Source organism: Delphinapterus leucas, chromosome 17 (genome assembly GCF_059928025.1).
Source record: "Delphinapterus leucas isolate spDelLeu-1000000601 "Yukka" chromosome 17, BTC_Dleu_Yukka2, whole genome shotgun sequence".
Lineage (NCBI taxonomy): Eukaryota > Metazoa > Chordata > Mammalia > Artiodactyla > Monodontidae > Delphinapterus > Delphinapterus leucas.
Window position 1 is genome coordinate 42079085 of NC_143145.1, and position 23473 is coordinate 42102557.

The 23473-nt window shown below is 38.1% G+C and overlaps 1 protein-coding gene and 1 non-coding gene across 8 annotated transcripts in view; both read right to left on the minus strand.

Annotated features, from left to right (window-relative positions):
- Positions 1 to 7415: 7415 nt before the first annotated feature.
- NDUFAF6 (NADH:ubiquinone oxidoreductase complex assembly factor 6) overlaps positions 7416 to 23473 on the minus strand; it is a 36303-nt gene continuing 20245 nt past the window's right edge. For 5 of the 7 annotated variants that reach the window (XM_089898889.1, XM_022584760.3, XM_022584765.3 and 2 more), the window contains 6 exons: positions 21005 to 21061; positions 17887 to 17989; positions 15858 to 15991; positions 14703 to 14804; positions 12144 to 12200; positions 7416 to 7559 (listed from right to left, as the gene is read on the minus strand). In XM_089898889.1, the coding sequence (XP_089755015.1) occupies positions 7431 to 7559; positions 12144 to 12200; positions 14703 to 14804; positions 15858 to 15991; positions 17887 to 17989; positions 21005 to 21061 (582 nt within the window). In that variant the 3' untranslated portion in view covers positions 7416 to 7430. The remainder of the gene's footprint in view (positions 7560 to 12143; positions 12201 to 14702; positions 14805 to 15857; positions 15992 to 17886; positions 17990 to 21004; positions 21062 to 23473) is intronic. The other 2 variants (XM_022584761.3, XM_089898887.1) reach the window with 2 other exon arrangements.
- Positions 13958 to 14098, minus strand: LOC115801948 (small nucleolar RNA SNORA14). The gene has a single exon (XR_004022326.1). It is a non-coding gene; the product is annotated as a small nucleolar RNA SNORA14 (small nucleolar RNA).

Below are 23473 nucleotides of genomic sequence, written 5' to 3' on the forward strand. Positions count from 1 at the left end.
TCTATTAACTCAGGTGCCACAAGCAATTCCTCACATAACCAGTAGATGTGAATTGGTCCCACGTCCACAGAAAGTGTGGGGAAAATAGTCCTCACCAGCATCAGCTCCATCCACACTAAATTAATCTTGAAATTTTATTTAAATGAATATGTTTGGATGGGCTAAATTATTAGTCTGCCTCATATTCCTTGGTCGAGTACAAGTGTCCACTTCTCTTGTTTATTATGGTTCATATCTGAGCTAACCAATCAGAAAACAAAATGGAAATCTTGTTTTACTTTGTATCTGTCCAAAGCCAAGAGAAAAAAAAATTTAAAAAGAGTGTCAAGATGATTTAGAACTATTTCAAGTTTTTGCTCAGAGGCATGGTAACTTGCAGTGTGGTTTACAGGCTTCTAGTTTATTCTCCTCCTCTCTTCTGTTGCCTCTTCACTGTTTGAGGAGGGGAAAAAAAAGGAAACCAAGATGGTGAAAGAGAAAGCTGATGGGGTGGACTAAAGTTTGATTGATGCTCCAGAATATGCCATTTTGGAGAAACAGTAATTTAAAAAAAAAAGATTTATGAAGAATGATCAATTGTGACCACTCACTTCTCAAAGAGTCTTTTATTTTTAATAAAAGGGGGTTATGAGAACATTTCTTCAAGAAGTGACCTCCTCTAATGTATTTAAATACACTTGAGTCAAATACAGATGGAAATTGAATATATGCCTAAGATGGCTGATGGTATTGGTTCACGTGGATCTATACCTCACATCTTGCTTCAAATTCATTCCACGTAAGAAATCAAAACACAAAAAATACTAAAAGAAATCATGGGAGAAAAGATTTTCTTATAATCTTCAAGTAGGCAAAGAATATAAAGAATTAAATCAAAGGATAATCAAATGGCTTTTACATATATGAAAAGGTGTTCAAATTCATCCATAATAAGGCAAAGACAAAGTAAACTATTCTGAGAAGTGATGTAAGTACATAAATCCTGTGTTCCATTCTACCCAGGAAATCCTTATAAATATTGACAAAGGCTATTATGCTGGCTTTTCACAGAACACTACATGGAATGATGGCTTAAATGACTTCAGTTATTAAAGGAAGGTTTGACTTCAGAAGGCTGGAGGCCTTAGCTGTATTTGGATTACAATTGCAAAATAAGAAAGATAACATATTCCTACTAAATTAATGTTCTTAGAATAAAAATTAAGAATATTTTTCCAATATGATCTTTTTCAAATTGTATTATTAAGCTAAAATGCAGACTAAAAAAAACTACACAAAATATACCAATTTTGTATATTATATGTATGCCAAGGAAAATATTGGAAGGACAGAGACTAAAACGTTAATGGTGGTTATTTCTTACCTGGTAAAACTATAGTTGATTTTAAAAAGGTTTTCCTTTATGCTTTTGTGTTTATTTTTCCCCCAAGATTTCTGCAATGAGCACATGTAAGTAACTTGTGTAAAAAGAAAATAAATACATTAATTTTAGAAAATGATCTCTCAGTAAAGAGAGAATTACACACTCTCCCTAACCAAGACTCAAACAGATCTAATTCTAACGACCACATGGAATAGCTTATAAGAAAGGAGTGGAGGAGGTGTCTTTATATTGCCTGAGAACTTTCTCAGGTTATTAGTCCACTTAGAAGATTAACATAGGATAAAACCACTGCAGCAAGAAACAAATGTAAGATATAGTAAAATAGCTTCTCAAATCATTAATGTTGAGTCCTAAAGAATCTTTGTAGCACCCATAAAAGAGATCTTGTGGTTTTAAAAAGCTCTAAAACTTGCTCTCCGAGAAATTCAATCTGTAGGCCTGTGTTTAAACACACAGGTTATTATTATATAACTAAGCAGCTGGGAAGATTAATCGTGATTAAAAATTAAAAGGAAAACACACAGAACACCAAGGCAGGACTTGTTTAATGAGAGAAGGGTAACTCAAAGGAAAACAGTATTTGTACAGGGTAATAAAAAGTCAACCCACAGACTTATCAAATAAGAATAAAAATATTCTATCTCATATCTGATTCAAAAGGTACGCTTATCAAATATACGATTACACTAGAAATAACGCAAACAATATTCATAAGCATATACACAAAATGTATTATGGACCATTTGTGATTTATTTCCAAATCTCATGCCATTCTTCAAATCCAAACACCTTAATATGTCTATGATTTACCTTTCCAGCCTTACTTTTCTTTCCTCACACCCTGCTTTCCAACTGTACCTGATAATAGTTGCTTGAACACCATATACACTGTCTACTCACATTTTTTTTTTTTTTTTGGCTGCATTGGGTCTTCGCTGCTGCTCACAGGCTTTCTGTAGTTGCGACAAATGGGGGCTACTCTTCGTTGCGGTGCATGTGCTTCTCATTGCAGTGGCTTCTCTTTGTTGCAGAGCATGGGCTCTAGGGGCACAGGCTTCAGTAGTTGTGGCACGCAGGCTCAGTAGTTGTGGCACACGGGCTTAGTTGCTCCATGGCATGTGCGATCTTCCCGGACGAGGGCTCAAACCCTTGTCCCCTGCATTGGCAGGTGGATTCTTAACCACTGTGCCACCAGGGAAGCCCTGCCCACCACATCTTTGACATGAACTTCCAGTTTGTCCTGTACATATCAGCCCCAACCCATTTCCTCGGATCCCACTATCCCACCTTATACTCTGGTATGTTCATTCAGACCATAAAGGTTTATGGAGTAGCATCAGGATCTATGATAGGTTCTGGGGACACAAAGATGAATAGAACATTGTCTTGCACTCAAAAGAACTTTGGCTGAGTGAGGGATAGATGTGTAAACAATAGTTAAAATACAGCTGGCTTGCAGGGAGAAAGCATGGCTATGCTTAGAGAAACCAGCCTCCGGTTGGTGATCACTTATTAATCCATCATCCACAAATTCTCCTAAACCACTGCTTGCAAACTCGAGTGCTTACAGAGTAAGCAGGTAACACGAATTTATGAATCACGTTGGGTGTGAGATAGTAGCTCATGCTGAGACCTGTAGCCAAATGGAGAGTACCTGTCCTGTCTAAAGGCATTCAATCTCTCACTCTTTTTCAAATGCCATGCCCGAATAACAGAATATGCCTGAAGGCCTGGCTTGGTTCAGGCTGCCGGTTTGCGACTTCTGTATACTAAGATTAACAACGTCGTTTAATGTTTACTACATGTAGGTCCCTCTTCTAGGCACTTTGCAAGTATTAACTTACTCCTCACAGCAACTGTGTAGGTGGATATTATGATTTTGCCCATTTTACAAAGGCACAACTTAGGGACAGGAGGGTTCTCATAACTTGCTGAGGTCACACTTCTATTAGGGTGGTGAAACTGGGAACTGAACCCAGTCAGGCTCCTTCACAGCCCACACTCTTAAAAGAAGTACTTCATAGCACTATACTGCTCTGTATCTAAACTTTCAAAATTCCTTTATTCAGCTTAAACTACATAATGAATTACATATTTTAAAATGTGCCAAACATTATTCCTTTTTTTTTTTTTTTTTTTTGCGGTACACGGGCCTCTCACTGTTGTGGCCTCTCCCGTTGCAGAGCACAGGCTCCGGACGCGCAGGCTCAGCGGCCATGGCTCACGGGCCCAGCCGCTCTGCGGCATGTGGGATCCTCCCGGACCGGGGCACGAACCCGCGTCCCCTGCATCGGCAGGCGGACTCTCAACCACTGCGCCACCAGGGAAGCCCTATTCCTTTTTTTTGATCAAACTTTTTTAATTGGTATAAACAGACATGATGTAAAAATTTGACCATCTATCTGTTCACCTCTCCATAAATTTCATTACAGTCCTTGCTTACCACCATCTTTCTCATTTGAAGATCTTAATTCTTTAGAAAGAACTTTGCAGTTATACTCCAAGAAATACATATTCATTATAGGAGAAAGCAGGTAGAGTTAAGTGTTATTTAAGGTATTTTCACAATGACTCCCCATCTCCTCTCCGTTCCCTCCAGTCTACCTCCGACATCCTTCCCAATTCTGGGTGTATGTGGATTATTAGTCCTCCAAACAGTAGGACAATGTTTTGTTTTGTTTTCAATAATTGTCAGCATAATGTTTACAACTCTGTGGATCTTTCTGGACAAGGCAATCAATCAGGCCATGTCTTCAGGGAAGTCCTATTTATATGAGCTAAAACAAATCCAAGGACACCTAGGCATTTGGTGAAACAGGCAAAATATAAACTCCCAAGTCTGTGATCTTAAGTCAAAATGTTTCACTAGACCAGGAGATGTAGACACTTTTTATTCACAAACTTTCCTAAGAACTCTGGACGTTACATTACATTCTTTTTACTTAAGTAAGTTGAAGCCAAAACATGAAATCTTAGAGAGGCTATTGGTTTGGCCTCCTGGCCTTTGTTGCGACTGCTTCCTCGGCCAGGACCTCCCCACAACATCTGCACCCCCTTCCCAAACCCTGCTTCCTACCCGACCTTCCTGAAACTCCTCACACGCCCCCTCCTCTGAGAAAACTTTGACCTCCAAAGTGGTTACGTGTCCTTCCTATATATACCCAGTGACCAGCACTTAATATCTATTTCAGTTGTTTACTTATTTCTCTAATTTGTAGTTGGAATTTTTTTTTTTTTTTTTTTTTTTTGCGGTACGCGGGCCTCTCACTGTTGTGGCCTCTCCCATTGCGGAGCACAGGCTCCGGACGCGCAGGCTCAGCGGCCATGGCTCACGGGCCCAGCCGCTCCGCGGCACGTGGGATCTTCCCGGACAGGGGCACGAACCCGTGTCCCCTGTATCGGCAGGCGGACTCTCAACCACTGCGCCACCAGGGAAGCCCTGTAGTTGGAATTTATGTAGTAATTATACTTCTTAACCTAATTTGTACCTGAAATTTATGCAGTAACACTTATTTCTGGAAAAAAGTTGTGCCCTTGAGCTTTTAAACTTGGCTGTTTATTTTACAATCTCAAGAATAGTAAAAATATATGGGTTGTGGGCTTTGGCATTGAACTAATGTGGGTTTGGCATCCAGCTCTAGTTCTAATGGCTGTGTGACCTTGCACTGAGGCAGTTTTATCCTTTGGAAAATAAAGACCTACTGCTCTGTGAATATCAAAGCTTAGGAGCGCAAGAGCACATCACCTGTCCAAGTTCGTGCTACGGGTTAACTGCTGTTGTATTTCTCAAGAGTAATTTAATTTCATCAAAAGGAGAGATTTAACCAAGAGAAAAAATAATGCCAGCTGATTTGGAACTGCTCAAATGCATTTTATGATAAGCAACTTTACCTACATTGAGATTAGTACTTAACATTTGTTATCTGTTGCTCTCTACCTATTCAATATCAAAATACATCTTAAATGGTTTGAAAATGTATCTGACTCCTTTAAATGCTCTAAAAAAGAGATCTGAAAAATGAAAAACAATGTTGGCACAATCTACGGGAGTATCTTTTATGCCAGGAAATTAATAGTACAGTAAATGTCACCGAATAAGACCCTATCTTAATCTCTAGGAGACTGGAAACGTCAGTTCATCCAACTCTCTAAGCATCAAATTTCAAATGGCTTAGAAAGTATTTTGAAATTATTTACTTAAGGTAAATTGGCTTCTGAGCCAGTAAAAAATCCAGTAATCCAGTTGAGTGTTTAAACCCCTCTTTTTAACCCTTCTTAGATAGGAACTAAGATGCTTAGCGATTGATTGCTGCCAGATTTAACCTGGTAAGAGCCACAGACAATTCTTACTAATAAAGACTATCTCTAATGAATTTTCAACTCCGGACCATTCAGAATCCCAAGAGGAAATGTGTCCCACTTCCCTGGATTTTCCTCTTTTAGATAAGCTTTAAGCGCTCTAAAGCCACAGGATTAAATAAGAGGATATTCTTTCAGCATCAGTATAAACCAAAAGTACACTAACATAAACAACAGTACTGTATGTTCATTCATTTATACATTTATTAATCTCCACTTGCTCTAAATCAGAAGCCATACGAGGTGCTGGGGGAATCCCGAGATGAATAAAACTATGTATTCTTGCCCTCAAGCAGCTCTCCATTTGAATTTTATTTGCAAAAGTGTAATACTTTAAGCCATCATTAATTCACAATTGAAGTAGGCACTAATTCATAGCTGAAATCAAAGGCTTGAGATGGCATAGAGAAATGGTACAACAGAGGTGGGAGTGGGCAGGAAACATGACCACTAAAAAGAAAGGAAAAGGAAACTAGGGCATAATTCTGGTTTTAGGAGTCAGAGACTCATTCAGAGTCCAGATCTGCCAACTACCAGCAATGTAAACAATTTTGGCTTTTGCAATTAGTACGTATGTTATAATTAAAAATTTTTAATAACCAAAAATGTTCCTTGTTTCACAGTTTTGAAGATCAGATGAGAACACTGTAAAGTATACAGCACAGAGCTTTTTAGTGGGAAGCTCAACTAGTATAGTAGTTTTTAAAAATGTAGTATCCCCTTAATGAATGTTCAATACAATTTTGTTAATTTAATTTACATTAATACACTTTTTTTTTTTTTTTTTGTGGTACGCAGGCCTCTCACTGTTGTGGCCTCTCCCGTTGCGGAGCACAGGCTCCGGACGCGCAGGCTCAGCGGCCATGGCTCATGGGCCCAGACGCTCCGCGGCACGTGGGATCTTCCCAGACCGGGGCACGAACCCGCATCCCCTACATCGGCAGGCGGACTCCCAACCACTGCGCCACCAGGGAAGCCCTACATTAATACACATTTTGTTAATACAGTTTTGTTCATGATGATAATGCTCAGTAATAGAGAGTGAAGCAAAAGGGTAAACAAAAAAGTAAAAGCCTTCAAAATCGGCCAGATCTAAAGTCAAATTAGGGTTCGAGCTCTTGAAATAAGTTATTTTATCATCATGGACAAATTTTCACAGGGTGGTAAAGATTAAATGTTAGAGATACAAGGCCCTCAACACAGCGACTGACACTCCTCAAATATTAACTTCACTCTTCATGATCCCTAAATAAATGCATTTCCCAGCTGTCCTGGACACCTGGGTTTTGGCTGCTCAGCATGCAAACCTAGTACTTCTTGAGCCCCTTCCCCATTCTTCTCTAAGGGTGAGGACGGGAGGAGACGTGCTTCCCCCTGCCCTCTGGTGGCTGAAGCATGGCCTGCAGCCTAAACACAGCTAAAACGATACTCCCTCCTGGGGCTCGGACTCTGCAGGGATGGCACAGCAGACACTGTCTGGGCTGCTGGTGACAAGGGTGGTGCCTGCAGCAGAATCTGGGCATCACGGCCCCACAGCAACTTCTCATTAATTCTGTGACCTACACACTCATCCAATAAGTGAATTTTCTCCTTATGTAAACAGTTCCTGTTGTTTGTAAACAAGAACCCTAAACTAGTACACTTTTGTAAAACTAATAAAAGTAAATATCAGTGCCACGAAATTATTTTAATATCTTTTTCTCCATGACTGAATATACAAAGATAATGGAAGTAAAGTATTCTTCTGCTGTAAAGATGGGTGGAATATATCAAAATCCACTTGTTGAATTTTCTTTAAATAGTCCTCCAGAGCAACCTGAAAAAAGAGAATAATGGTCACTAGATTAAAGAATGATTAAGTCTTTAAAAGAAACAAAAACAAACCCAGCAGGTATTAAGGCTATTTTAGTTTTCCTGAGATGGCCTTCTACATACTAAGAATGTAAATGAAAATTTTAAAAGAGAGAGAGAATAAAGACATCTTCTAAGTTTTCTATGAAGCCAGTAAAACTATGTCACAGATCTAGTACTAGAAACATCAAGCCAATTCTGATCATAATTTAGTGTTCTGGTCAAAATGTGACAGAGAAATTATATGCCAGGTCTTATTACCAGATTCTGTAGAATACAAAAGGGGTGTTTCATTTGAGGAAAATGAACACTCCCCCCCCACACACAGAAACACACAGTGCCATGAGGGGGAGCTCAAGTTGTTTCTTTAAAAAATTATTTTGTGAAAAAGTTTAAAGGGTGTCCATGTTCTTGCTGGAAAACAATTTGCAGCCAGGGAGAACAATCACAGGTCCCTATAAACGTCACACCATGCTCCCCGCATCACACAAAACTTGACAAACCTTTCTCTGAGACCGGGGGCCAGGATGGAAAACACTGACGATGGGCAGTGCTCTTTATGCTTTTCAATCTTATTAATTTGTAAATTTTTATTAAACAGAGAAGCCACCTACGTTTGCACTGCACGATGTGAAGCAGCCCCACCGCCTTCTCAGCCCACGTGTACAGCTCCCCTTAAGAGTTCTGCAGCACAACCTGTGTGACCCACAGAGAGCATATGCTTGTCCAAAGGACTGTGTGTTCTCCCAGACTTCTATACACTATAAACGGATGAGTGTACATACAAACAAATTCACTCTCTACTTTTGAAACCCTGCACTTATATATATGTACGGCAAGAAACGTGCATTAATGTGCACAAATGCAAAAAACCTGGAAACAATCCAGAAGTTCTTTGACAAAAAAATAAATGTTCGCACAATGAAATATTAAGCTGCCATGAAATAAATGTAGCTAGATGCAATAATACGGACAGATCTTAGAAACACTCTGTGTGTGTGTGTGTGTGTGTAACCCAGAAGACATAAACAGAAAATGATCCATTTTTATACAGCTCAAAAAAAAAACAAAAAACCTAAGGGACTTCCCTTGTGGTGCAGTGGTTAAGAATCCGCCTGCCAATGCAGGGGACATGGGTTCGATCCCTGGTCCAGGAAGATCCCACACGCCGCAGGGCAACTAAGCCCATGTGCCACTACTGAGCCTGTGCTCTAGAGCCCACAAGCCACAACTACTGAGCCCACATGCCACACCTACTGAAGCTCGCATGCCTAGAGCCCGTGCTCCACAACAAGAGAAGCCACCGCAATGAGAAGCCTGCGCACCACAACAGAGTAGCCCCCGCTCTATGCAACTAGGGAAAGCCCACGCGCAGCAACGAAGACCCAATGCAGCCAAAAAAAAGCAACATTTTGGTTAGGAATACATAAAATAGGGAAAAGCTTTTCTAGAATAAAAGCAAGATAACAATAAATACAAAATTCAGGATAGCTACTTGGAGGAGGAAGGCAGAGTCAAGGGGATGAAAGTGGGAAAACACATGAGTGCAATTTAATGGTGACATTCTAGTTCCTGGATTAAGTGGTGAGTTCATGGGTGTTCATTATGTTATCCTTTATAATACATGCATACATATATATTCATTTGTAGATATTAAATAAAAAACACATTAAGAGAAAAAACTTTGAAGATATTTTAGTGTACTTTCACATGTTCTCTGTTATTTTTGGAAAAAAGAGCTCATGCTATTCATAATGTTCTGTAACCTACTTTTTTAAAAAATTAATTCAGATACTGTTATTAACTTTCCATCTCTAAGAACTTTATTATGTTCATTTTAATAGTTTTATAATATCCAATTATAAATAATAGTTAATGAAATTAAGATACAAGCACATGAGAGAGTATTATACAGCCATCAAATATTGTATTAATATTTCTAATGATGTGGTTAAATGTTTGATAAATAGGACACTGCCATATAAAGTGTGACTTTAAATATACACAGAAATTCATTTAAAAGAAAGAACAGTGTAAACAGCATATACCTCTGGGTCTGGGAATTGTAGGTGATTGTTATTTTCTTCTAATATTCTTTTTATATTTTCCAAATCTCTATTATGAGAACGTAATGCTTTTATAATTAGGAGAAAATTCCATTAAAATACAGATGAAACATGACCTCAAAATTAGAGCTCAACTGGGCATTCACAAATTAGGATTTGGTTCATGGTTAATGGTAAATAAATTGTTCAAAGTAACAAATTCATTGCGAAATTCTCAAAGACGTTACAATTTCTGGGCTTCCCTGGCGCAGTGGTTGAGAATCTGCCTGCCGATGCAGGGAACACGGGTTCGAGCCCTGGTCTGGGAGGATCCCACATGCCACGGGGCGACTGGGCCCGTGAGCCACAACTACTGAGCCTGTGCGTCTGGAGCCTGTGCTCTGCAACAAGAGAGGCCACGATAGTGAGAGGCCCGCGCACTGCGATGAAGAGCGGCCCCCACTTGCTGCAACTGGAGAAAGCCCTTGCACAGAAACTAAGACCCAACACAGCCAAAAATAAATAAATAAACCAATAAACCGACATTTAAAAAAAAAAAAGATGTTACAATTTCTGAACATAGCTTCTTAAAACCTCATCTATAGAGCACAACATACTCTACCCTAGACTAGTCATTTTCAAACCATTTTTAAACAGCAAAACCTTTTCTTTGAACAAAGTAATTAACAGATGCTCCATATATAAAACAAATGAGAAGAGATGTGCCCCAGCTGGAATGAGGGTGTAGGATAGAAGCAGCTCCTCGGAAATTACCATGTAGTCCCTCCACTTTCTCCTGGCACAGGACGGAAACAGAGCTAGGCTCCAGCCCCTAGAGTTTCTGATCCATTAGGTCTGTGGTGGATCCCAAGATCTACATTTCTAACAATATCCGAGGCATATATTGCTGGACTGGGGACCACACCACTAGCCTAAGATACTGGTTCTTAGGCCTAGCTGCACTTCATTATTACTGGGGGAACTTTTAAGAAGTATCAGTGCCTAGATCCAACCTCTTTGATATGATTTAACTGGTTTGGGGACAGGCCCAATACTGCTTTGTTTTGCTTTAAAAGTTCCCCAAGTGATTCTAATGGACAAGCAGAGCTGAGAACAACCTATTTCACAAAAGTGAACAAAACAGACAAAGTCTTGAACTTTCTTAGAGCTTATAAGTCAAGACAGGTGATGGGGTACTTCCCCAGAGGCCCAGTGGTTGGGACTCCACACTTCCACTGCATGGGGTGTGGATTTGATCCCTGGTTGGGGAACTAGGATCCTGCATGCTGTGTGGTGCAGCCAAAAAAAAAAGAGAGACAAAAGAGATGATAGTACATCACTAAATAACAATTAAAAATGGTGATACAGAACAATGTGTTGACACAGAAAGAGATACTTGACACCTCATTTATACAAAAAATACATATATAATTACATGAACATAAGAAGCCCAGAAAGATGAACAGACATTATCTCTGGAAAGGATAGAATTGTGAGAGCATTCTAATTTATTTTGCCTCCTCTTATGTGAACATCTAAAACATTAACATATTACTTTTATAATAAGTGAACCCAGAAAAGAAAGAAAATGATTTCAAACACTCAGATCTGAGACCCAGGATAGAAGATGTGAAAGGATAGAAATGAATCTTTAAATATATTTTAGGGAAAAATGTAGAAGGTATGTTTGGTACTGTAGAAAATGCATGAATTTTCCATTTTCAAACATCACAGATCTTTGAACCTTGGTTTCTATCTATAAAATGAAGTAAACCACACCTAGGAATAACGTATGCAATGACCTAGCTCAGAACCTGTTCCACAGTAGGTGCTACTAACCGGAAGCTATTCTCATTTCTTTATGTATTTTACCACAATGGTTCCTGAACTAGGCTACACATCAGAATCACCTGGGGAATTTTTAAAAATCACAGATCCTCTTAGAAATGCTCCCCTCCCCAACCTCAAGAGTCTTATTTAGTAAGAAGACCCCAGGAATCTGTATTTTTGAAGAAGCCTTCCAGATTATTCTGATGCAGCCAGCTCAGCACTGGTCTGTGAACCACTTTCGGGAGCCAGTGCTACAATATGGTCACTAAGGAGAAAAAATATAATAGACTATTAGGTCATACTTATATGGCTATAAGTAGCCTAACACTCCTATGAGGTGGTTTCTCCTATGATTCCCATCTTACCTATGAATAAACTGAGGTACATAGTGATTAAGGAACTTGTTCCACATCTAGTAAGTGGCAAAACAGATTCAAAACGATGCAGTATGGCTGCAGCCAGTGCTAATGACAATTCCACTCACCTGCCTCTGGGGAACAGAGGCATGACCTTCACCAAAAGCAGAATGTAACTAACAAAACATACCACAGGGAGGAAAACAAAACAAAGACTCCAAACTAAAGAACTGCACTAGGAACCTTATAAAATAGAAAAAAAAAAATTATACACATCTGCTTCATTAATTAAACAACCTTCTCTGTTAATCTACTTACCGTCTGAAGGAAAGCAGGAAATGCTTTCACAGGAACACTTTTGTGGAAGGACCTAGCCTAAAAAAGGAAGACAAAGGGAAACTGGTTTGAAATACAAATATTTCTGGAAATAAACACTCTCCCTCTGAAAGTGAACACAAAGCAACACTAGCAGTTTAAATCAGCACTGCTAGGGACGCTCTCGAAAGCAAGAAAATAGTTCTCATCTCCTGCCGGTTGAGATTAATTTGCCAAACCTAAAGGAATCAGGAAAAGGTACTATATTAAGAATTCTCTTCTTTCTTACATTTAGTTTTGACATTTCCAACTGCCTTATAACTTTGACCCCCCCAGCTCTGTGGTAAGGGGTAAATGAAGACATACAGGTGACCCTAGAATAACATGGGTTCACTTACACGCAGATTTTTTCCAACAGTAAATACTACAGCACTACATGATCCTTGGTTGGTTGAATCCACCTTGGATACAGAAGACCACCTATAAATTATACGTGGATTTCCAACTGCACGGAAGGTTGGAGCCCTTAACCCCCGTGATTGTTCAAGGGTCAACTGTACTTACATACAAGTCCCAGCACCTTCCCAGCTTGGATGTCACTCCCTCCTGTCTAGATGAATATAAGATCCTTCTAGCTGATCTTCCTGCCTCTGTGTTCCCCAACCTTTAATTCATGCCCCAGGGCCAGAGCCAGCCAAATTCATGTCCTAAAGTCACTGTTTTACTTTTTCTTTCTTTAACTTAACTCCCTGATAGATCATGTCCCAAATATTCATCTTGGAATTCAAAGGCCTACACATCTTGAATCTAACCTCATCTATCCAACCTAACACCCTACTACTCTGGACTACAGAGCCCTGATCCACTCAGGCTGATGCCCATCATCCAGCCCTCACCAAGCCCACTTCTGTCTAAAGGTCTTTGCTTATACTGTCAGATACTGCTTCTTATTCCTGACTCACTTACCCCACCTACTACGATTGCTCTCTTCAAGACCATCCACAATCTACTAATCATCATACCTATCTTTTCTCTCAATCTCTCCAAGAAATGCAAAATTTCAGTATTCCCCATTCTTGGAACTTGCTCCTCCCTAGGTTTCCAAGACACTGACTCTGAGTTCTCCCACTTCCTTTGATCATTCTTTCCTTCTGCTTATTCCTATTAAATAGCCCTTCCTCCTCCTACCTGAGAAATGGAGGTGGGCTCAAGGTTCTGCCTTTGGTCTTACGGTTTAAATGTATATTCTCCTTGGACAACAGCATAGCCACACTTAGAGCTTTAAACATAAGCCTTCCACCTGGATGACTCCCCAGTCTGTACCTCCAGTTCTGACCTCCTCTTAAAGTCACAATCCTACAATCTGCATTTTAGCCCACCTCCCTAAATGCCCTCTAATCCCCTTACATTCAATGATGTCCAGCAGCTACTGGTCAGCACCCAGCACACCACTGCTTTTTTATTGTAGTCTCTGACTGGCATCATCACCATCTATATTCGAACTCCATGCAGCCTTCGACTTTCCTCCTTCCTGATTCTGCTACAATCCCATCAGTTATCAAGTCTAGCTGATTCTTCCTCTGTTATATGTGTGTATGTATGTATGTGTGTGTGTGTGTGTGTGTATATATATATATACACACACACACACATTCACATACATACATATACATATAAAACATCTACCCTCTCTAAATCACTCTTTATTTTTTAATGACTTATTATAGCTTAATTAGTTGGTAAGTTTTAATATTATAGCTTTAATATATTTAAGTTATATTAAATATGGCAATCACTTGTTTGTACTTTCTGGGCTCTAATAACTTACATGTAAATTTTAGTTTCAGAAACTATTTTGACTGAGCAACCTAGATAAGTTACATTCGCTCATATCTTGGAAGCGTTTAGAGTAAAGCTACCAAGAAGAGTAAAGCTACCAAGAAGGTTTAAGAATGCAACAAATCAGACACTCCTTTAAATGTGGCAGTAAGGAGATTATATACTAGAGATTATTATTTGAGTAAGCAGGATGAAAGCCAAATTATAGTATGGTGAATGGTACCATGGTGGTGAGGGCCTTGAGGTAAAATGAATGTAGAACACTTATGCAAAAAAGGTTAATTGGGAAGGGAAAGTAAGAAACAGAAGGGTCCAATGGGCTGCCTGTAACTTCAGAAGGCAGTAGCAACAAACCAGAAGATAAAAGGGGCAAGTTATCAGAAAGGCCAACTGAAAATACCAGCTGGGAACTGCTGACGATGCAAGGTCCTGGAAGAGTAGAAGAGGCATCAGCCTTAACAAGGCAGAAAGACACACTGTCCCCTGAGAGAGAAATAGTGAGCGGATGGATCAGAGAGGAGCCTAACTGAGGAAGCTGAGAGGGAGAAGGAGATTTTTTTAAAGTAGAAAAAGTTTATAAAAATCCCAGAGATAAATCTATTGGGATTTCAGTGAGCGATGGATATGGACTGCCAAAGAGAGAACACTACAACCATGCTCTAGGAGTAGCCACAGCTAGAAATGATAGTTTCCTAAATGATTTGGCAAAAAGAGGCTACTTACATGCTTTAGGTGCAAGTGTGCCTGGCTGGCCATGTCATATACCACATCTCTTACATTTTTATCTTGGCTCTTCCGTAGAAAATCCTCTTGTGAAACACCATGCTGTGTGGGAAAATGTACATTACATCAGGATTCAAAAAGCACAATTAAAACTAGCTCAAGAAAACTGGTGATAGAACAGTATATACAGTATAATGCCTATTTTGTTTCCTTGGTTTTTGGTTTTTTTGGCCACGCCGTGCAGCTTGCATGATGTCAGTTTTCTTTTTTTTCTTTTTTTTTAAATATTTATTTATTTATTTGTTTCTTTGTTTGGCTGCACCGGGTCTTAGTCGTGGCACACGTGGCATGCAGGCTCTTTCATTGCAGTGTGCGGGCTTCTCTCTAGTTGTGGTGCGCAGGCTCAGCAGCTGCAGCGCAAGAGCTTTCTAGTTGCGGCGCAGGGGCTCCAGAGCGCACAGGCTCAGTAGGTACAGCGCTCGGGCTCTAGAGCATGCAGGCTTAGTTACCCCATGGCATGTGGGATCTTAGTTCTCCAACGAGGGATCGAACCCACGTCCCCTGCATTAGAAGGCGGATTCTTAACCACTGGACCACGAGGGAAGTCCCCTATTTTGTTTTTTAAAATATATCTATATGTATGTGAGTGCATATATAGACACACACACAGACGCTCTCACTCCTGGAAGAATATGCAACAAGATGCTAACTAATGACAGTTGTAGGTGAAACAAAATAAAGCAAGAAACAGACAGATAAGAAGTTTAATAGAACAGACAATAATGAACCTCCTCCAGAAAACAAAAATTCTCATAAACAGTATTCTTTTTTAATGGATTATTTCCTCCTTTAAAATAAAATAAAGAACAGGCTAAGGTGACCACTAGGAATAATTACTGTAATTGCTTGAAAGGGAGTAAGGCATCAACATGTAAGTACACCAAGTGAGGTTCTCTGAACCTTGTTACTCATAGCTCCACCACAGACCTAAAATGCCTGACTGATAAAATTCTGACTTGATAACTCTGGAGCAAAAAAGCAATAAGCATGTGTTTCAAAACGGTCACTTGAATAGACTAAGCAGAGAACCAAGACAGGAAGTCCCTCCCCATATTCTTGAGGTAAATAATTAAAGGGTACAAACAACGGCCTTACCAGCATACAAATATCCATGGGAAGGAATACTCTTCTTCTACTACCATGATACGGCGTTGCTCTCAAGCAAGTTACAATGCCTTGTGCTTTTCCAATGTGACTTGCGGCATGATCTGCATGAAGATCCTTTATACCTATGATTTTAGAAATCAACTGGGCTGCTCTTTTCTCTTTAAATGCATAACAAGTCAACAGAAGCAGCATAGAGAAATGACCTAAACATGTAAAAGGTGTTTCTCCCATGTTTTATATCTGAAAAACAGGATGTATGAGAGCAAAACTGGGCACAAAGACAAGCTGACCATTTACCATAAACAGGTTTCTGAACTTCAGCTTTTAAATAAAAGAGTTTTCCTCAGAGTACAGCACACCAAGAGCACATTTGGAATTTTAATTAGCTATTGTGGAAAAACACTGCAAGTCTTGCATTTCTTCTCCTCAGTGCAATTTCCATATGACCTCATTTTAAGTATATGCTTAACAAACATTCTGCTCTTCGCTCCCTCCTTTCATTGTGTTGGCAAACATGTCACTGAATGTGCAGGCAGAACAGGCCCGGGAAATTTGGTAGGGACTTGGGTTATTCTTTTAGGGTGACATAAAGACATATTACCTTCTTCAAATGGATGATACTGTCCTTGTCCCAAATAATTTCCTCATTACAATAAGACCTCACCAACTTAGAACAAAATCAAAGTAGGAAAAATACCATCTAAGTGGCATAGTTGTTTTCTTTTTAAGACAAATCTCATAAAACTTTTAGATAGACAGTTTTATTTCTTCTACCTTTTGTTTTTAAACATGGGCAAGTATTATTGCCAGAGAAGGAAGGAGTCAGGCTACAGGCCTTCCAAATTGTAGGAGATGCATAAAAAAAGAGGATCATCTGCAATTACCAGATTATTAATTACAGCATTCTCATGACGTAGCTAAAGTCCTTTTATGAGAGCCTGGGTGTTGTGATTAGTCTACATTCCATTCCAAAGAAAGGTATATATTATATTCCCCTTCTAACTCAAAAAAAAAAAAAAGCTATTCCTTTCTAGTTGGTGCAAAGAAAAACTTCAGTGTTAAACTGGTTAGATTGTCAAATTATAAAAGAGTGAAGTCTAAAAGGTGTTTTCTTAACAGTATGCAGGTTCCTTAAAAAACCAAAAATAGAGTTACCACATGATCCAGCAATCCCACTCCTGGGCATATATATCTGGAAAAGATGAAAACTAATTCGAAAAGATACATGCACTCCAATGTTCATAGTAGTGCTATTTACAATAGCCAAGACATGGAAGCAACCTAAGTGTCCATCAACAGAAGAGTCAATAAAGAAGATGTGGGGTGTGCGTGTGTGTGTGTGTGTGTGTATACACACACACACAATGGAATATGACTCAGCCATAAAAAAGAATGAAATATTACCATCTGCAGCAACACAGATGGACCTAGAGATTATCATACTGAGTGAAGTAAATCAGATAAAGACAAATATTATATAATATCACTTATATGTAGAATCTAAAAAATAATACAAATGAACTTATTTACAAAACAGAAACATACTCACAGACTTAGAAAACAAACTTATGGTTACCAAAGAGGAAAGAAGGGGAGGGGGATAAATTAGGAGTACGGGATTAACAGATAACACACCACTACACATAAAATAGATAAACAACAAGGATTTACTGTGTAGCACAGGGAACCATATTATCTTCTAATAACTATAATGGAAAAGAATCTGAAATACATATATATATATATATATATATATATATATATATATATATGTATAACTGAGTCACTTTCCCGTACACCTGAAATTAACACAAATTAACACTTTCTTGTACACCTGAAATTAACACAATTCTAATAACTATAATGGAAAAGAATCTGAAATACATATATATATGTATAACTGAATCACTTTCCTGTACACCTGAAATTAACACAATATTGTAAACCAACTACACTTCAATTTAAAAAAAAAAAGGTGTTTTCTTTAAAAAAGAGAAGTATAAAAAGAAACACTTACCCAATGTTTCTAGTGTTAGATAAAGAAGAGAGCTCTGTGTGTTTTCAGCATAATTTTCCAGTTCCTGGATGTTACGATACGCTTTGTCATCCAAATTTTTTTCCTACAAACAAAATGCTTTATTTGCTTGACGAATTGTCAATATTTTATTTTTAAAAGGCACAATTTTTTGGCCCTAAAGAATTGAGTAATAAAGAATAAAAACTTTTAGTATAAGTTGTTTACTACACAATAAAGTAAGATTAAAATAAAATTAAAATATTAAAGTCCTACATGTTCAATACTTACAAATCACCCCTCAAAATAATACCTCAGGAATAAGCTCAATGCACAAATCACCATGGACATGGGGTTGGCTTAATTTTTACTTCCTTCTAAAAGCCTGAGGTATCATGAGAAATTGACAACTGAGCTCTTACTTAAGCACTTCAGACATTATCTCCTTAATCCTAACAACTCCCTCAAAAGGAATTAATACTTTTTTCATTTCGCAGATGAAGAAACTGAGTTACCAACAAGTTAAGGAATACGCCCAAGGTCGCACAGCGAATTAGTGGTGGGGAAAAGATTCAAACCCACATATTTTGACCATTAAGCCCGTGCTCTTAATAAGGAAAAGGTGCCTAGAAAAAGAAAGGAGATCACAATCAGGCCCTGCACCCCATTCCCGATAAAAGAAACTATGCTCAATAAACCAACGGTTGATTACCAGAACACACTATATTCAAGAAACAGAAAAATGTAGATCTTAGAACATCTAGCAACTTTTATAATAATACATTTACAAAGACTTGATGGCCAAGGTAATATTATTCCTCCACCCCTTCCTCCTTTTTTACAATGAGGAGAAACTGGCACCAACAATGAATCCCAGGGGAAAAAATATGTTCCAGCTCCATTACATTTAAAAACAAATTGGAACATAATTCATATACCATAAGATTTACCCTTTTGAAGTATACAATTCAGTGGCTGTAGTATATTCACAAAATTGTGCAACTATCACCACCAATTCCAGAATGTTTTCTCTTCATCACCTCAGAAAGAATCCTGTAACTATTAAGCAGTCACTTCCCAGTTCTCCCTTTCCTTATCTCCTGACAAACCTCTAACCTACTTTGTCTCCATGGATTTGTCTGTTGTGAACATTTTATAAAAATGCGATGATACAATATGTGGCTTTTTGTATCTGGCTTCCTTCAATTAGCATGTTTTCAAGGTTCATCCACGTTGGCACATCTTTTAGTATCTCATTCCTTTTAATTGAAGAAAATCTGAATAATATTCCACTGTATGGATACACACATTTTGTTTGTTCATTCAACTATGAGTTGTTCCCACTTTTGGACTATTATGAGTGAACATTTGTGCACAAGTTTTGTGTGGATACGTTTTCATTTCTCATACCAACCTAGGAGTGAAATTGCTAGGTCTATGATAACTCTATGTTTAACTTTCTGAAGAGCTGCCAAACAGTTTTTCCAAAGCAGCTGCACCACTTTACATTTCCATCAGCACCGTATGAAGGGTTCCAATTTCTCCACATCCTCACCAACACCCATTATTGTTCATTCTTTTTATTATAGCCATCCTAATTGGTATGAAGTGGTATCTCATTGTGGTTTGGATTTTCATGTCCCTCATGAAAAGATGTTGAGCATCTTTTAAGGTGCTTATTACTTATCTGTATAAGTATGGAATTTTTATACAGCTGGAATTTTTATAAGGATTATACTGAATCTTCAGATCAATGCAGGGAGATTGATCCCAGTGCTTTACTTTTAATTATCCCTCCATACAAAAGCCAAATGTTATTTTCCATTAAACAATGGAAAAACTGCTATTTTTTCATTAAGAAAAAAAGAGAGATTTTCCATTATCTCTGTCTTGAGTTCTCAAATTTTCTTTACCTCATGAAAACTGAAGACACCTGAAAAATACATTTTCTTAGTACTAATTAATTCTATAGGCCAACTGAGCAATTTTTTAAATGTTAAAGTCATTATCTCATTTTTGCTTATATTATTACTACTATAGCCTATGGTTATTAATAGATTGTATCCAAATAAACTAAGTAAACTTACATTTTCAGGACAACAACATGTGATAAATATCAGGCCAACAAGGACACTTAGCCAACAATGTGTCAGAAAGATTACACAAATCAGCCCAGATCATCAAGCAATTTGCATGCTTGGTTAGAACTAGAACTTAGTTCTAAGAACTCAGTATAAGATTCCATTTGCTAGAACTGTTGAACTTTCCTTATTCCCTCTATTTGGACAGAGATCCAAGCACTGGGTATGCATAATGATATGTGTACAACTACTCAAGTTTTGATGACATTAAGGAATTATCCATACTTTTTAAAGGTCTGGTAATCATATAATAGTTATGTTTTATACAAGTTTTTTTCTCTTTTTTTAAATTTTTATTTTATACTGGAGTATAGTTGATTTACAATGTTGTGTTTAGTTTCAGGCATACAGCAAAGTGATTCAGTTATACATATACATACATCTATTTTCAGACACTTTTCCCATTTTAGGTTATTACAGAATATTGAGTAGAGTTTCCTGTGCTATACAGCAGGTTCTTGTTGATTATCTGTTTTATACAAGTTTTTATCTTTTCAAGATACATGTATATGTACAGATCAAATAATAACATGTCTGGGGTTTACTTTAAAATAATCTAATAGGGTTTAGGGAGGGAAGTTGGTAGAATATAGATGAAATAACATTGGACATGTATTCATAACTATTAAAGCTGGGTGACATACACATGGAAGTATATTACACTATTCTCTCTACTTTTATATAAGCCTGAAAATTTCTGTTTAAAAACTTTCTGTTTTAAAAAAACAAACTAGTAGAGTGTGGTGTGCACACGCATGCCTCTGCCTGGGTGCCTGTCTTTGCTTGTCTGTCTCTAGGTACGGGGTTGGGCGGCTGAGGTGGGTGGCATGCAGTGATGGAGAATGGATAAAATGGTACAGTTCTCTAAAAGTTTCCTTTCTCCAAATATTAATACACATACTAAAACATTTCCTCCCTGAAGATTAGCTTAAGGATTAAAAAGGAAGAAAAAACTTAAGACTTGAGCAATTTCAACTTACTCTTTCATCAATGATTTTCATAAGCCATCTTTTAGTCAGATTATGTCTTTTGACAGCCTAAAAAAAACAAGAGTTGTAAGTTTTAGAAAGTACTGGAAATGACTTCTGTAGACCTGAATAACATAAACAAACCAAATACAAAACTAGGTAAGGGGGCTTCCCTGGTGGCACAGTGGTTGAGAGTCCGCCTGCCGATGCAGGGGACATGGGTTCGTGCCCCGGTCCGGGAAGATCCCCCATGCCGCGGAGCGGCTAGGCCCGTGAGCCATGGCCACTGGGCCTGCGCGTCCGGAGCCTGTGCTCTGCAATGGGAGAGGCCACAACAGTGAGAGGCCCGCGTACCGCAAAAAAAAAAAAAAAAAACTAGGTAAGGGAGCATTCGTAATAACGCATCACCAGATAGATAGCTATGTTAAAGAACTAGGGAAAAAAAGAGAATGTCCCTAGAAAACATTTCCAAGTAAGGATAATATATCCAAAACTTTTCCACTAATTTGTCTTTTTTTTCTTATATTATTGGTAATTTAGTGATTCCACTTTCAAAACAAAAACGAAACAAGAATTAAGCAGAGCGGAGCTTCTCTGCTATGTGATATGCCCCAACTTCTATGCTTACTTATTACACACAAACTTTTTTCCATAAAAATGAAGACTCTATTTAATGAAAATAAACACTTTCCAAAAAGAAAACAGTAATAAAGCTCCAAAGAAAACAATCTGCAGGGTACAGTGTTATCTTACAAGTAAAGACACTCTAGTAGGAAAGAGAACACCTAGTGCTCAGATCTTGGCCTCTAATACCACTCCCCGCAAAGGAAACAAGAGTCTAGAAAATGGGTGATTCCAGAGCTTGAGCAAGGGAGACTCAACATGATTCTATTTTATTGCGCCAGAAAATAGAAAGTGCTCAAAAGAACAATGGAAGGCATGTCAGGACACAGAAGCCAGTTTGAAGGGACTCCCACTGTCCAAATCTGGGACTATTGGAACACCAAAATAATTAAGTATAGTAATAAGTTATAAACTACTGAAAAAAACAGTAGAGTTTATACCAATAATTAATAAACAAATAAATAATATAGGAGAACGAGAGCATTTGCCTATAGTAGAGTGCCAAGTGGTAAATGTGAACAGAGCATCAGAGTTGCGAAATTATCATTCTGCAATCATAATAGTAAAGACTGGATAAGACAAGAACCATCAATGAATGCAGGAAATTTCACAAGAAGTTGATGAGGAATAGCGTATTTGCATTGTCTTAAAGTTGATTAGTTACAAGGGGAACTATAATTATACAGTAGATTACACATTGGGAAAACCAGGCAACATCTTGACTGTTAACGAAAATGAACAATGCCAATAAAGGAAAGATGGACAAAATGTGTCTCCGGATGTGATACCCTGAGAATACATCACCTATGCAGTATTCTGGCCAAGAATGCATAACCTGAATCATTTAATCATGAGAACACATCAGACAAATCCAAAATGAGGAATGTTCTACTACCAAAAAAAAAAAAAGAAAGAAAGAAAAAAAGAAAGGGTTACATTCTTCAAAATTATCAATGTCATAGAAAACAAAGAAAAGCTATGGAAATGTTCCAGATTAAAGCTAAAATGACATAACAAAAAAAAATACCTGACTGGATCCTACACTGGAGGGGAAAAATACATTAGTGGATATTATTGGGTCAAGTGACAAAATTGGAATATGAGGGCTTCCCTGGTGACACAGTGGTTGAGAGACCGCCTGCTGATGCAGGGGACACGGGTTCGTGCCCCGGTCCGGGAAGATCCCACATGCCGCGGAGCGGCTGGGCCCGTGAGCTATGGCTGCTGAGCCTGAATGTCCGGAGCCTGTGCTCCACAACGGGAGAGGCCACAACAGTGAGAGGCCCGCGTACCACCAAAAAAAAAAAATTGGAATATGAATGGAAAATTAGATGAAATTTATAGATGAAAAGTGTTATATCAAAGTTAAATTTACTAAAGTCAATAACTATTCTGGTTATATAAGAGAATGTCTCTATTAGGAAATACTAAAGTATTTAGGGACAAAGGGACATGATGTATGTAAGTTATACTCAAATGATTTAAAAACCTATGAATGTGAAAATATATACAGAGAGAGCATGCTAGCACACACACACTTGAGTGAGCACGCAAAATGATTAACAAATGGGATAAAATGTTAACAACAGGTAAATCTAGGTAAAGGATATAGAAATGTTCTTATACTATTTTTAATTTTGTAACCTTTCTGAAATGTTGAAGTTTTTTCCAAATAAGTTTTTAAAACATTGTTTTCTTACCAAGTCAACACTAAGTATAATATATTTTCACAATAAATAAATATAGTAGTGAAACGAAGTCTTAGGAATATATCCTATACTTCAACTGAGACTCTAAGATGTCACTGATACTAAAATGTAAAGGCTGACATGATCATCTATACACATTTATGTGACA